Source organism: Aotus nancymaae, unplaced genomic scaffold (assembly GCF_030222135.1).
Source record: "Aotus nancymaae isolate 86718 unplaced genomic scaffold, 86718_ANA_hifiasm-v0.15.2.pri h1tg000016l, whole genome shotgun sequence".
NCBI classification, from domain to species: domain Eukaryota; kingdom Metazoa; phylum Chordata; class Mammalia; order Primates; family Aotidae; genus Aotus; species Aotus nancymaae.
The window spans coordinates 41378648-41393598 of NW_026988428.1; the positions used below are offsets into that span (position 1 = coordinate 41378648).

The window sequence follows — 14951 nt, forward strand, 5'->3', positions numbered from 1 at the left end:
ATGGCCAGGCGTGGTGGCTCATGCCTGTAATCCCAGCACTTTGGAAGGCTGAGGTGGGAGGATGGCATGAGTTCAGAAGGTTGAGACAGGCTTAAACAATATAGCAAAACTTTGTCTCTATAAAAAAAAGTTTTAAAAATTAGGCTAGGTATGGCAGCTCATGCCTGTAATCCCAGCACTTTGGGAGGCTGAGGTGGGCAGACTGCTTGAGCTCAGGAGTTTGAGACCAGCCTAGGTAACATAGTGAAACTCTGCCTCTACAAAGAATACAAAAATTAGCCAGGCACGGTGGTGCATGCCTGTAGTCTCAGCTACTTGGGAGGCTGAGGTGGATTGCATGAGCCCAGGAGGTCAAGGCTGCAGTGAGTTATGATTGTTCCATTGCACTCCAGCCTAGGCAATAGAGAGAGAACCTGTCTCTAAAAGAAAAAATTAAAATAAAAGAATCTTCTATAGTTTACCTCTCTGCTCCTTACTCCCTCATTCTCTACTCCACCCCTAGATGGCTCTGTGCCAGTCAGTCAGCTCTGAAGTTCTGGAATTGAAGGTCAATGTGAAACAGGAGAGGGTCTCCACCCCTATACCTTCCCAAGGACTCTCCAGAGACAACAGTAAAGGGAACACAGATTCCCCAGGTCAAGTCTTAGAGAAGGAGAAGATAGGAGGATGGGAGAAGGCATATGATACATACTCCAGCCTTTCCTGAGAAATGGCAGAATGGGCATGTGTATATATATACATGTTATCCCAGGATCGCAAAGTAAACACAAGTGGTAATTGAGCCCAGCAAGCAGTTTAGATGGACTACATTCCTCATTCCAACTAAGGAGAGATCGAATAAGAAGGGAGTGCTAAGGGAGAGCAAGACCCCACAGCCTTCCAAAGATCCCCTATGGTCCAAAGTCCTCTGACCATCTCAGTCAGCTGCTTTGTTTTATGTTGGCAGTGGAGGGACAAGGTGAGAGGAGCCAGGGATAGTCATGAACACCAGTGGGTTCTGCCCTGGGCAGCTCCCCACCTTCTTTGAGGGAGTCCTGTGTCTCAGCTCCAGCAGTCTCAGCTGGGAAGACCCAGGGCTCTTGCTCTTTTCTCTAGTCCCTGGAAGACAAGGTCCAGCTAAGGCAGAGTACGTAGTCAGTGACCAGGCAGGCTGGTTTGGGGGGTTACTGCCTGGAGAACGGGATCTTGTATTCTTCGGAAGATGGCTGGGAAATTCTTCCCTCCATTACGTAGAACTTTCTTCCCCTCCTCAGTTGAGGTGCCTAGATGTCCCACAATGGGGTCTTCACTCTGGGAGAAGGAAGGGTCCAGTAAATCCATGCCCACTGTTCAGACTGCCCCTGGCCCTTAGACTCCCATCCCATCCTTCTGACACTGAGCTAAGTTCAAATACAAAACCACTACAGCCTGCATCTTGTCAATTTCCCTTAGACCCCCTACTCACCAGGTCCTCCAGGGGCACACGCTCAAACAGCGGGTGCTCTTCAAAATGAGTGCACATCCAGTCATGTAGCTCCAGCACATCAGTTATGGTATACACCAGCCCCTGCATAGGCAAAATCACCCTACACAGGGGGCTGCATGCGACATCAGCAGCCAAATGATGGGAGTGGTGGTGTGAGTTTCTAAATGCACACCCACTGACTTCTTAGTGAAAGGCCCCTGAGTAGGCCATTCACCCCATCCTCCCCCTCATCCCGACTCACCCCAACTCTCAGCACATAGGCATATTCTGCTAGCAGTGTGGGACTGATGATTCGCCACTTGTGCTTTGTCCGCTTGAAATGTGGGTCGGGGAAGAGGAAGAACATCTTTGTCAGCTGTGAGACAGACACACATGGACAGGGTTGTGACAGCCTGGCCTGCATGCCCCGACCTGCCTACCCGCCTAACCCACCAGGGCTCCTCCCCACCTGGCCCTTGTAGAAGAAGTTAGGAAGGTGCTTCATAGCATTGCTACGGAGACAGGCGATGTTCTGGAAGCCACCTCCAGGAGCTGCGCGTAGGGCCCGAATCCGGTCTTGTACATAGTCTGAGACCTTCACCCGGATCTCCAGACCCAGAATCAGTGTGTCTGGGAACAGCGGTGACAGTTCCACTGGACACAGAAATAGCAATGGAATCATCAACCATATACTTGTAGGAAGTGCAAAGGGGTCAACCCTGGAAAGGAAGCCTCAATATGCAACTACCAAAGTTGAGAATGGCAAGAGAGAACAGAGATACATATATGGATAGTTTTATGTTGAAGAGGCTGGGGGAGAAATCAAAACTGTCACCAGGACCAGAATGGGAGGGGTGAGAATATGCATATATTTGCTATTTCTTTAGAGTTTCCACTGCATTTTCATACATTGTGTTATTTCATCCTTAGAACACTCTGTGGTAAACTGTGAAGATGAGGAAACTGAGGGTCAGAAATGCCCAAGATCATAGAGTTAAGAAGGGGTAGAACTGGAACTTATTTATTTGAGGTGGAGTCTTGCTCTGTCACCCAGGCTGGAGTGCAGTGGTGCAATCTCAGCTCCCCGCAACCCCTGCCTCCCAGGTTCAAGCGATTCTTGTGCCTCAGCCTCCTAAGTAGCTGGTCTTGAACTCCTGGCCTCAAGTGATTCACCTGCCTCAGCCTTCCAAAGTGCTGGGGTTACAGGCATGAGTCACTGTGCCTGTCCAGAACTGGACCTGAAACCAAGGTTTTCTGCCTCTATATACCACGTTCTTCCTCTCTATCAGGCTGTTATCTGTTTGGGAAGATCTAAAAATAGGGAGTGGCTTGGCATGCATGGGTGGGACAATACAGGTAATACAAGAGGAACCCAAAAAGCAGGAGAGTGGGGCAGAAGGAATGAGACCTGTCGAGGGAGGGGCAAGGGGGAGGGGAGATGGTGGAATCCCTGAGAAAGACAGTTCAGGATCACTGGCCACAATGGCTAATCTCTGACGCTTGTGCTGACCAGCTCACTGACCCGGCACCTGGCAGGTGAAATGGCTCATGCAGGGACTGAAGCCAGATAGGACGACCCAGGTTATAAGAAGCATTTGAGGCAGCCCCCTCCATTCTCCAGGGCAAAGGCCACAGACCCAGAGTAGAGGGAAGGTAGAGCCCCTCCATGCTGATGTCACCAGTGTCTGGACGAAAGGGGAAAGGCCAATTATGACCCCCCACAAAACCCGCTGAGGCAGCAGAAACTAGGCCTCTTCTCACCCCAGAGAGAAGGCCTGAGTGTTACCTAACAGGCCACCATAGCCACAGCCTATGTCTGCAAACTCCACTTGGGCCTGAGCTGTCTTTTCTTTCTTATCCTTTGGGTCATCGTGGCTCTGATTTTGAGTGAGTGGAGCGAAGAACTCTGGGTATAGCTCAGACCAGTCCATCTCCTCTGGCTTCACAGGGCTGTTGGAAAGAAGACACAGAAGCATGAGAAGGTTGGTCACACTATTGCAGAAGTGGTACTGTGAGTGTGTGGGTGGGTGAGGGTGGGAGCTAAATGGGAGGGTTTCTCAAAAATTCTGTAATCCTGGGCCCTGTGGCCTCTAACAGGGACAATGGAAACCACCCTTAACCCCCGGTGTGAATCATAGGCCCATCATGAGACCCGTAATCGCTGACCTGCCCAACTTCACTTCTGGGGGTTGATGTGACCCTGGCCGCGAAGCTGCCCTTTCTGGGGCACAAGTTCCCCTTCTTGTTAGACTGGCTGCCTAACGCACTGCGATCCTACTTTGTTTTCTGCGGGGAGTGAAGTTAAGGTGTGGGCAGGATTGTGTATATGTTTGCCTTTTTATTAAATCCAATAAACAAAGCAAAAGATGGAAACCACATTGCGCCTCTATCAGTTCAGTCTCAGTAACTATTTCTCTTCCCAAACTTGGCGGCGCTACCGACTTAGGCCCGAAAGCCACGCCCACTCCCAACCCGCCAACTCCTCACTCCGTCGAATCTCCCGGTCCCACCCCCAAAACTGACGTCACTCATCTGGTAACCCCGGGTCTATCCCAAATCCTGCCAGCAGTCTCAGCACAACTGCTCTCCCGGCTGCTTTGAGAATCCCGCTCTCCCCCCTCCCTCTGCCTGCTTCTCACTAGCGCAGCGTGTGGTCCGCCATGGGGTTGGAGTGAGCACGTTGCCGGTAGTAGCGCTTCTGGGGCGGCGGGGCCTCTGCTCCGGCAGCGTTCCAAGTCTCGGCTGCCATGATCCCAGTCCCGGGTTTCTCTACCAAACCCACGTGGAGGCGCAGGCCAGGGGCGCAGGTTAATGACGCAGCCAAGCGCGTTGTGGGCAGATCCCGCCCCTTAAAGACCCAGGAGCAAATTCGGCTGGGCTGGGTTGAGCTGGGTGGGGAGGGCTGTAAGGAGCGAGTGCTGGAGGGAACTTCTGCACCGTTAGCCTTCGGCTGGGAGAGCGAGGCCAGGCGCAGGCACCCAACAGTTTCCCTTAGCTTGCTTCTGCCTGGTCTGGGTTACCATCCTGGTTGCAGGCACCTGTGCACCCCACAGGTGAGAGGGGTCTAGAGACCTGGCCTCCTACAGTAGCATCAGTCCTCGCTCCTCTCCCCTCACTCCTGGTCTCGGACCAGTGTGTCCCGTCTGGGTTTCGTCGGGTGTGTGCTCTGGACAGGGGCGGGAGGGGCAGCTCCTCATTCCACCTCCTGGAAGTCGAACTGGATGAGGGAGGGCAAACTCAGGGAGGCGGGGCTCGGCTCACGCCACGGGGACAGCACGAAGGCCCTCGGCCCCCCGCCTCTACCCCGCTCCGGATCCAGGATCTGAGCGCCGGCCGAGGTGCCCGGGCACTCCCTCGGCGGGCCGGATGGCAGACCCCGGCCCAGATCCCGAATCTGAGTCGGAATCGGTGTTCCCGCGGGAGGTCGGGCTCTTCGCGGACTCTTACTCGGAGAAGAGCCGGTTCTGCTTCTGTGGGCATGTGCTGAACATCACGCAGAACTTTGGGTCCCGCCTCGGGGTGGCGGCGCGCGTGTGGGACGCGGTGAGGAGTGGGCTGCGCCGGGTTAGGGTCTGTGGGAGATCCGGACCCCGGACTCCGCCTCTCCCATATGGAGCCATCCTCCCGACTGTCTTTTTCTCTCTCTTACCTCCCGTAGGCCTTGAGCCTGTGCAATTATTTCGAGAGTCAAAATGTGGATTTCCGAGGCAAGAAGGTGATTGAACTGGGTGCGGGGACAGGCATCGTGGGGATCTTGGCAGCGCTGCAGGGTGCGTAACCTGGGTTTGAGGCAGGAGAGAGTGGGGACCCAGGGGCGGGGAGAAACGGGCACTTCGTGGATCTTTGGGGAGGGGGAGTACTCTGGACCCAGTCCAACCCCTTCTTTTTAAGAAACTTTTAAAATTTGTTTTTAAAAAGTTTTGTGTACCAGACAGCGTGAATTGCCTGTCAAAGCACCTAGGGTGGGGGATTGGGGAAAGCAGGAAATAAAACTCAGGTAGGCTTTATAGGAGTTGTTTTATTGTGTTGCTCTTTTTTTTTTTTTTTTTTTTTTTTTTTGAGACGGAGTCTCAGTCTATCGCCCGTGCCTCAGCATCCCAAGTAGCTGGTATTACAGGTGTGTGCTACCATACCCGGGTAACTTTTGTAGTTTTAGTAGAAGATGGGGTTCCACCATGTTGGCCAGGCTGATCTCAAACTCCTGACCTCAGGTGATCCAACTGCCTCTGGAGGTTCCTGAGATTACAGGTGTGAACCACTGCACCTGGCCTTGTGTTGTCACTTAAAAGCTCCTTGGCTTTGGACATGGTCTTCTGTCAACATAGACATATAGGGATATTCTGTAGGGAGACTTGCGGACATTAAACTTCATGAGTGCTTTATAACTTTTTTATGAATATGTTTCAGATTCCTTAGGTTTTCATTGGTAGGAGAAACAAGCTTATGAGTTTCCAAGGGTTAAGATGTGTTTTGTAGGAAGTGGAGGTAGGAATTACACACTGCAGACTTGGAAAAGGAAAAGGTAAGGAAAAATTTGCTTCTGTTTTGTCAACAACCAAAAACTACAGAGGAAACTGTTTCACAAATTATAATCTAATGGGCAGACAAAAACCTCAAACTGAAAGCACTCATCTAAAAATTCTTACAATGTCATCTGCCTAGGAATGCAAATTAACACATCTCTGTTCATAGGGACAGAACTAGGTCATATTAAGGGAAGTTGAGCCAGGTGTGGTGGCTCATGCCTGTAATCCCAACACTTTGGAAGGCTGAGGTGGGTGGATCACCTAAGGTCAGGAGTTTGAGACCAGCCTGACCAATATGGTGAAACCCCATCCCTACTAAAAATACAAAATTAGCCGGGTGTGGCGGTGTATGCCTGTAATCCCGGTTACTTGGGAGGCTAAGGTAGGAGAGTTGCTTGAACCTAGAAGATGGTGATTGCAGTGAGCCAGGATTGTGCCATTACACTCCAGCCTGGGCAGCAGGAGCAAAAATCTGTCTCAAAAAAAAAAAAAAAAAAAAAAAGAGAAGTCTTCCTAGAGGCGGACAGACATTCATTCTTCTATTCATTCAACCAAAATGTATTTCAAGTCCCCTATGTACCAAGAATCATGCTAGGTATTGGGGATTCAACAATGAATAAGACAGATTTTCTCTCCCCACTGCGCTTATGGTCTAGTGAGGGAGACAGAGGATGATGCCATAGAACAAGAACTCTGGCGAGGTATGCATGGAGCCTGTGGACATGCTCTGCCCATGTCTACCATTACTCCCTGGGAAGCCATCAAGGGAAGCTCTCTCAGGTGAGAAGGAGGTGAACAGTGTGAACACAGCAGGCTCAGAAACAGTGGAGGGTGCCAACAGCAGTTTTTGCATGAAGCATGGGTGGATGCAGGCAGTTATCCTAAAAAAGGAAGAGAAAAGGCATGCAGTATTGATAGGAACACTGGCTTCACTTGTTCCCAGACTGGCTTCTCCTTCTTTGCCCCCTATTTAGCTGTAAAGTCAGAAAGTTGGGTGTCATTTCACTTTCTCCCCTCACATTCCAGCAATCACCCAGTCCTATGAGTTATATGTTCTTTTTTTTCTTTTTTTAAATTTTTTTATTTTTTTGAAACGGAGTTTCACTCTGTCACTAGGCTGGAGTGCAATGACATGATTTCGGCTCACCACAACCTCCGCCTCCTGGGTTCAAATGATTCTCCTGCCTCAGCCTCCCGAGTAGCTGGGATTACAGGCATGTGCCACCACGCCCAGCTAACTTTGTATTTTTAGTAGGAACGGGGTTCTCCCTGTTGGTCAGGTTGGTCTCAAACTCCCAATCTCAAGTGATCCGCCTGCTTCGGCCTCCCAAAGTGCTAGGATTACAGGTATGAGCCACCACGCCCCGTCTGGCCTTTTCATTTTTCTTTCTTTTTTTTTTTTTTTAAGATGGAGTTTCATTCTTCTTGCCTAGGCTGGAGTGCAATGGTGTGATCTCCGCTCACCGTAACCTCTGCCTCCTGGGTTCAAGAGATTCTCCTGCCTCAGCATCCTGAGTAGCTGGGATTACAGGTGTGCGCCACCATGCCTCACTAATTTTTGTATTTTTAGTAGAGATGGAGTTTCACCATGTTGGCCAGGCTGGTCTTGAACTTCTGGTCTCAAGTGATCCGGCCACCTCAGCCTCCCAAAGGCGTGAGCCACTGCACCTAGCCAGGTTATATGCTCGTAATACTTCCCCAGTTGTCTGCTCCTCTTTTTATCATCTCTAGTTCAGGCCACTGGCATCTCTTGCCTGGATTTTCACAAGAGCCTTCAAGCTTCTTCATGGGGAAGTGTGACATACTCAACTAGATCTTGTGACCTTCTAGATCTAGACCTTGTGACCTTCCCTCACCAAACCCTTTTCTCCCTCAGACTTCCCTATCTCAGTGAATCAAACCACTGTGCACCCAATGGGAAACCTAGATATCACGGCCCTCTTTCTCACCCCCATGTCCATTATTCAATCTATCATCTCCTAAAAGTCTCTTGAATCCTCTCATGTCTTTCCGTCTCCACTGACAGTTCCCCAGTCCAAGCCATCGCAGTCACTTGCCTGGACTACTACAACAGTCACACTAGTCTTCCTGCTTTGACTCCTTGTCCGCATCTAGACTTCTGCGCTTCCACCCAGTGGTCAGAGTGATCTTTTCAAAATAAGACTGTAATCGTGCACCCCCTCCCCAAATCTTTCAATGGCTTCTTGTTGCTTTCAGGATAGAACCAACACCTGTGGCATGGCCTCCCAAGTCCTATCTCTCTCTTTCTGTGCCTCTTCCTCTCTTGTTTTTCTTGAGCTGCCTATTGCCCGTCCATCAGTTCCTCAAACCTACTCTGATGTTCCCTTCCTTGGGGACTTCACACAGGCTATACTTTCCATCTGAAACTTTTTAGCATCTGCTTAATGCATATGCATCCCTCCTTCCCCAGCTGAGACATCACTTCGAAGGGAAGGCCTGGCACCCCTAGGTTAGCTTAGCCCCTCCTAGTGCATACACAGCTGTGCTAACTGGGCTAATTTTAACTTTGTTACCATTGACCTTAGGTGGGTCCTAAGTGCTTCTAGCTAGCCTAGTACATTCTCTTGTCCACTTTTTCTACCACTCTTCTAAACAACTGTTTCTTACCTTCTTATTCCTTCAAACTTCAAATGCCTTCTCTGCCATCTTCACCCTTACCTGATGACTTTATTTCCTATCTCTCTCTCTCTCTCTTTTTTTTTTTTTTTTTGAGATAGAGTCTCACTCTGTTGCCCAGGCTGGAGTAAGTAGCTCGATCTTGGTTCATTGCAACTTCCACCTCCCAGGTTCAAGTGATTCTCCTGCTTCAGCCTCCCAAGTAGCTGGGATCACAGGCACATGCCACCACGCCTGGCTCATTTTTGTGTTTTTAGTAGAGATGGGGTTTCACCATGCTGGCCAGGCTGGTCACGAACTCCTGACCTCAGGTGATCCACCTGCCTCGGCCTCCAATAGTGCTGGAATTATAGGCATGAGCCACTGCACCCAGCCTGTTTCCTATCTCTAATAATTGCTTCTGTTTTCTCAGAAAATGTCCACATAATATTCCTATCACAGCTTCTCCTTACGTAACTGCATCTGCATCTGTGTGCAGTGCCTTCTCTTCTGTTACCATGGATGAAGACACTGTGCTAGCTAAGGTCAAGCCCCCAACTTGTCACAGACCCCAAACCTTTCTGCCTACTCAAAGACATTGTTCCAGCAACGCCCACCCTCTCTCTCCTGCATTCTTGGTTTTTCCTTTTCTTTGGATCATTCCATATATAGTAATATATGGAATATAAAAATGCATATAAATATGCTATAATTTCTCGTATTTCAGAAGAAAACCTCTTGATCCTACATCTCCCTTCAGCTACCACTCCATTTCTATTCTCCACTTTAAAACAAAACTCCTCAAAAGAGTTAATATTCAGTGTCTCTAGTCCTCTCCTCTTATTCTTTCCTTAAACCATTCCGATTAGATTTTTACTCCACAGTAGCCCCTTCAGTCCAGTTGCTCTAGTTAAGGTCGTGAGCTTCATTTCCAACTCCAGGTTGTTAAACGCATGAGTCAGTTATCAGCCTGCCTTTGTTGGCCTTGCATTTGATGCTGACACTCCCTCCTCCTTGGAATACTTCCTTTGGTTTCCAGGGCACCACACTCTGGTTTCTGCTTACCTGGCAGGCACTCCCTGTCTGTGTTCTTTTGGTGGTTCTTTTTCTTTTTCTTTTACCAGATTGGTACAAAAGTATTGTTGGTTCTTTTTCATCTCCACAACTGAAAATGTGAGTGCCCCAGGGCTCAGGGGCAGTCCTTTCATCCCCTCCTTTCTTGTCTCCCTCACTACTGAGCAGCCCATCACCTTATGGCTTTAAATGCCCTGTTGATGATCATGACTCTAAGACCATCCCATTTCTATCTCCAGACTTGTTTGCATAACCTAGTACCTACTCAATACCTTCATGTGGTTGTCTGATGTGATGTAGATGTCCATTTCAAATTTAACGTGCCCAGAAGATGAACTCATGATCTTCCTGTTCAAACTGCTCCTCCTGCAACCTTCTTCATCTAAATGAGTGGCAATTTCGTCTTCCTGTTGGTCAGGCAAAACATCTGGAAGCCATCCTGAGTTATTTGGTTTTTTTTTTGTTCTTTTTTTTTTTGAGACAGGGTCTTGCTCTATCGCCCAGGCTGGAGTGAAAGTGGTACAATCACGGCTCACTGCAACCTCGACTTCCCACCTTCCAAAGCTCAAGTGATGTTCCCACCTCAGCCTTTGGAGTAGCTGGGACTACAGGCATGTGCCACCACACCCAGCTAATTTTTGTATTTTTTGTAGAGATGGGGTTCTGTCATGTTGCCCAGGCTGGTCTCAAACTCCTGGACTCAAGCAATCATCCTACATTGGCCTCCCAAAGTGCTGGGATTATAGGCGTGAGCCACTGTGCCTACCCTGTCCCAAGCTTTTCTCTATGATATTTCATATCCAATCTGTTGGCAAATCCTGTTGACTCTGCCCTCATAATATATTCAGGATCTGACCATTTCTTAGCCATTGCTACTGCCCTGGTATAAACCATCATCATCTCTCACCTGGGTCATCGCCGTCACCTCCTAACTGGTCTCCTTGCTTCTGACCTTGCCCTCTTGTACTCTTCTCATCATAGCAGCCAGCATGCTCCTCTTATAGCAGGCCAGCATGTGCCATTCTTCATTTAAAATTCTCCCATAGCTTCCCATGTCATTCAGACTAAAAGCCACATTTCTCAGTGTCCTTACAGTACCCTGATTATGATCTAATCTCTACTATTATTCCCCTTCCTCACGCTGCTCCAGCCACTGACCTTCCTGCTCTTCCTTATACCTGTCAGGTATGCTCCTGCTTCAGCGTCTCTGCATTTGCTGGTCGGTCACTAGGTAGACTCAGCATGAGAGATCCATGTGGTTTGCTTCATTGCTGCCTTCAGATCTTTGCTCAAATATAATCTGCTCAGTGAGGCTTTCTCCAGCCTCTCAATTTAAAATTACATTCAGGGTGTCAAGACTTTGTCCTCTATGCCCTAAGGTTTCTGGACCTTCCAGGTAGGAGCTGAGAACCCTTGGTTGGGCCCTGTAACTTGCATTTCTCCCCATCCCTCAAGCAATTCTTATCCTCCTTCCCTGTTTGATGCTTCACCATGGCATATATTACCATCTGATGTACAGTGTATTTTATTTTATTTATTTTGTTTGCTGTTATTTTCTGTTTCTTTCCACTGGAGCGTAAGCTCCGTGAGGGGGGATTCTTGTCTTCATGGTTCATCATTATGTTCTCAGCACCTGACATATAGGCATATAATACATATGAATGAATGAATGAATGAATGGATTCCTAGTACTTCTTGCTTCTCTTTCTATCATAGTCATTATGATTATGATGCAGTACCTAGTGTGTCTCTACCTCTAGAATGAAACAAAGAAACCTGTGTTTTTGGCCTGGCGCGGTGCTCATGCCTGTAATCCCAGCACTTTGGGAGGCTGAGGCAGGTGGATCACTTGAGGTCAGGAGTTCAAGACCAGCTTTGCTGGCCAACATGGTGAAACCCCATATCTACTAAAGACAAAATAAAACAAAAATACAAAGATTAGCCAGGCGTGGTGGTGGGCGCCTGTAATCCTAGCTATTCAGGAGGCTGAGGCAGGAGAATTGCTTGAATCCAGGAGGCAGAGGTCGCAGTGAGCTGAGATCATGCCACTGCACTCCAGCCTGGCAACAGAGCGAGACTCCCTCTCAAAAAAAAAAAAAAAAAAAGGAAGCTGTGTTTTTGTCTTGCTTATCTTATATTCCCAGCACTTAGTAGGTGCTCCAAATATATCTTTGCTGTATGAATGAAGCTTTCTGAGATACTAATCTGAACATCTTCACTCCACTTCTGCCTTTAAATCCTATTGCCCTCAGTATCAAACTTGAATCTCCTTAGCATGTCATAATCAGCTTCCCCTTGTCTCATGTCTTGACACTTCTCTACCCCTTCCACATCTAAGATCCAGCCTTTCTTGAATATGCCATGCTCTCTCACTTTCAGGCCTTTGTACTCACTGTTCTCTTCTTGGAAAGCTCCACCTGACTAACTCCTACTTATCCTTTAGGGCTCAGCCGAGGTCACATTTTCTGGGAAGCTTTCCAGACCCTTAAGGTGAGCTTGTGTCAGTGGGGGTGGGTGCAGAGCCCATCTCCAGCTTAGTCCTGCCCAGGCTTCTGCTGACATCTGATTGTTGTATGTTGGCCACAGAGGTTGAAGATTAGCTCAGAGAGAATGTTGATGATGTAGAATGTAGAGTAATGAGAATGGCAGTGAGTGAAATGGAGGTTGAGGCAACTAAAAGCCAGTGTGGGCTCTGGGCTGTCAGGACATTGTCCTCTATGCCCTGAGGTCTCTGGACCTTCCAGGCAGGAGCCAAGAACCCTTGGTTGGTCCCTCTGACTTGATTTTTCCTCGTTCCTCTCTCTCAGGGGGGGATGTTACCATCACTGACCTGCCTCTGGCCCTAGAACAGATCCAGGGCAACGTCCAGGCCAATGTGCCGGCTGGAGCCCAGGCCCAGGTGCGTGCCTTGTCCTGGGGGATTGACCACCATGTCTTCCCTGGAGACTATGACCTGGTGCTGGGGGCTGATATCGTGTACCTGGAACCCACCTTCCCACTGCTGCTGGGGACCCTCCAACACCTGTGCAGGCCCCATGGCACCATCTATCTGGCCTCCAAGATGAGAGAGGAGCACGGGACGGAGAGCTTCTTTCAGCACCTCCTGCCCCAGCATTTCCAACTGGAGCTGGCTCAGCGGGATGAGGATGAAAATGTCAACATCTATAGGGCCAGGCACAGGGAACCAAGACCTGCTTGACATCGCTCCTGCTGTTCTTCTCCATCTCTTGCCCTAATGAAGGAACTGTGTATCTCAAAAACCATATTTCCAGAGCCACAAACATGAGGACCAAAAAGGATGGATTTCCCTGGCCTTTGTCACTTTCCTCCTTCCCTCTTTATTAGCCCAGATTCTCTTGGGCGGGTGCAGTGAGGTGCCTGCTTACAAGGAATCCCAGAGCTCTGGCAGCATTAATGTTAGAACACCAAGGAGGTTCCAGCTCCTGTTCTCAGAGGAGGAGGATGGTAGTGTATCCAGGATTTTTAGAGGGTAAGGGAGGTATATGGGATGTGAGAGCAGTGGTTGTAGAGAGACCATCACTGATCACTTCCATTGCCGTTGCTATTTATACAGAATGGACTTTAAAAATTATATGGGATTTTTCTTCTTCTTTTTTTGAGACAAGGTCTCACTCTGTCGCCCAGGCTGGAGTGCAGCCTCACTGCAGCCTCAACCTCCCAAGGCCCAGATGATCCTCATAGGACTACAGGCATGTGCCACCATGCCTGGCTAATTCTTGTATTTTCAGTAGGGACAGGGTTTCGCCATGTTGCCCAGGCTGGTCTCAAACTCTTGGGCTCAAGTGATCCACCCACCTTGGCCTCCTAAAGTGCTGAGATTACAGCCATGGGCCACTGTGCTTGGCCAGGATTTTTTTTTTTTTTTTAAAGAAAGAATTAAGCCTTAAATATCTCTTGTGCAAGAACTCAGCTTTTGCTCAGGAGCTGAGAAGGAAGAAGCCTCATACCACCCGTTTTCTGGTTTTCAGAGATAGAGTCTGGTGGGACCATGGCTCTAACTGAGTCAAGTCCTCTGAGCTCCGAAGCTAAGGCTGCAGAGCTGTCCTTTGCAGTATAGTTTCTTCATGCTTTTCAGAGCTAGAGCCTTGATCACAGAACATCCTGCTGTGGACCAAAAAGGATGGATTTTAGTACTTAGTACTGGACTGAGTACTAAGTTCTTTCATCTTTGATTTTTCTTTAGCTTCATCAGTCCTTTCTTCCAAATCTTGAATCCCCTGAAGCCTAACACAGTTCCTAATGTGTTTTGCCTTCACCTCTTTTCTCTTCCCACACTGGTACTTCTGGTTGGGGCTCTTTACTTATTGCTTAGGCACATAGTCACCTTCTCTGGACTCTCTGCCTCCATGCTTTCTCCTTCAATCCATTCTGCAAACTCTCGTGATCTTCCAAAATTAGTTTTGATTAGCTTTCACTGCCTATAGAAGCAAGAACAAGCTCCTCTGCTTGGTACTTAGTCTGTGTCATGTGATCCCAAATTACCTTTCTACTGCATTTCCTACTCCTTTGCTCCATGTTTTGGACCTCTGGCCAAATTACAAAAGATGGACTCTTTGTTCTCTCAATCCACACTAAAGTTTCCTGACTTCTTTCTCACTCTTTATGATAATCCTCTGCCTGAAAGGCTATTGCCACCTGTCAAAATCTTCATTATTCTTTGTGTCTTTCCTGAGCCTCTTGCTTGGATGTGATTTATTTCTCCCTGAGACCCTTTAACTGTTTGTTCATCTTGTGGGACCTTACTTTGTCTTGCATGGACACTTGTGATTCTCATTTTCTCACCATTAAATTACCTTAGAGGGTAGGACTGTGGTTTACTCATCTCTAATCCCCTGAGGCCTAACACAGTTCCTGGCACACAACATATGTTCAACAGATACTGTGTTCGTTCAACAAATATTTACTCACTTTGTTAAATGGACTCCACTCCTGCTTTCCTAGGTGACCTTGGACAAATTCCTGAACCCATCCACCAACCTCACAAGTTTGTTGTGAGTCACAAATGGATAATGAATATAAACGCGCATTGAAAATAAACATAAAATGTTACCCACATTTCTTGTGTTGTTGTTTTGTGACAACTTTATTTCTTGGTTTCCTTTATTTTACCTAGGGTGGGAGGTGCGGGGAGGGGGTAATTCCCGTATGAAATGTGTAGTGTAAAGAAATCAAGCAGAGGAGGGAACTGTGTACCTCCAGCCAGCAGGTGGCACCATCTTCGTTTGGTGCGTTCCGGTGGAAAATATTGGCCCTTCCGCCGCGCCGTAGGT

At 48.5% G+C, this 14951-nt stretch overlaps 2 protein-coding genes across 5 annotated transcripts; one reads left to right on the forward strand and one right to left on the reverse strand.

Annotated features, from left to right (window-relative positions):
- Positions 1 to 615: 615 nt before the first annotated feature.
- METTL1 (methyltransferase 1, tRNA methylguanosine) lies at positions 616 to 4234 on the reverse strand. 2 transcript variants are annotated; one of them, XM_012469783.2, is made up of 6 exons: positions 4084 to 4234; positions 3231 to 3394; positions 1914 to 2098; positions 1707 to 1820; positions 1445 to 1546; positions 616 to 1290 (listed from the first exon to the last, which is right to left on the reverse strand). In XM_012469783.2, exons 1-6 carry the CDS (start codon positions 4191 to 4193, stop codon positions 1135 to 1137), a joined length of 831 nt encoding a protein of 276 aa, XP_012325206.2. In that variant the 5' UTR covers positions 4194 to 4234; the 3' UTR covers positions 616 to 1134. The 2 variants fall into 2 exon arrangements, with proteins under 2 accessions (XP_012325206.2, XP_012325208.2); XM_012469785.2 differs by having other exon boundaries at positions 718 to 1290; positions 1707 to 1778.
- EEF1AKMT3 (EEF1A lysine methyltransferase 3) lies at positions 4130 to 14736 on the forward strand. 3 transcript variants are annotated; one of them, XM_012469787.3, is made up of 4 exons: positions 4775 to 4987; positions 5103 to 5218; positions 6592 to 6750; positions 12468 to 12578. In XM_012469787.3, exons 1-4 carry the CDS (start codon positions 4811 to 4813, stop codon positions 12487 to 12489), a joined length of 474 nt encoding a protein of 157 aa, XP_012325210.1. In that variant the 5' UTR covers positions 4775 to 4810; the 3' UTR covers positions 12490 to 12578. The 3 variants fall into 3 exon arrangements, with proteins under 3 accessions (XP_064233353.1, XP_012325209.1, XP_012325210.1); XM_064377283.1 differs by lacking the exons at positions 4775 to 4987; positions 6592 to 6750 and adding an exon at positions 4130 to 4251 and having other exon boundaries at positions 5103 to 5214; positions 12468 to 14736; XM_012469786.2 differs by lacking the exon at positions 6592 to 6750 and having other exon boundaries at positions 4700 to 4987; positions 5103 to 5214; positions 12468 to 14736.
- The last annotated feature ends 215 nt before the right edge of the window (positions 14737 to 14951 follow it).

What these genes read in the sequence shown, in the direction of transcription:
- METTL1 (XM_012469783.2), bottom strand. Translation starts at nt 4,193, where the DNA reads ATGGCAGCCGAGACTTGGAACGCTGCCGGAGCAGAGGCCCCGCCGCCC. An exon ending in TGGCTATGGTGGCCTGTTAG is followed by an intron (nt 2,099 to 3,230) that starts GTAACACTCAGG and finishes TTCTGTGTCCAG; the next exon opens with TGGAACTGTCACCGCTGTTC. An exon ending in GTGTGCCCCTGGAGGACCTG is followed by an intron (nt 1,291 to 1,444) that starts GTGAGTAGGGGG and finishes TCCTTCTCCCAG; the next exon opens with AGTGAAGACCCCATTGTGGG.
- EEF1AKMT3 (XM_012469786.2), top strand. Translation starts at nt 4,811, where the DNA reads ATGGCAGACCCCGGCCCAGATCCCGAATCTGAGTCGGAATCGGTGTTC. An exon ending in CGGCGCGCGTGTGGGACGCG is followed by an intron (nt 4,988 to 5,102) that starts GTGAGGAGTGGG and finishes TACCTCCCGTAG; the next exon opens with GCCTTGAGCCTGTGCAATTA. An exon ending in GATCTTGGCAGCGCTGCAGG is followed by an intron (nt 5,215 to 12,467) that starts GTGCGTAACCTG and finishes CCTCTCTCTCAG; the next exon opens with GGGGGGATGTTACCATCACT.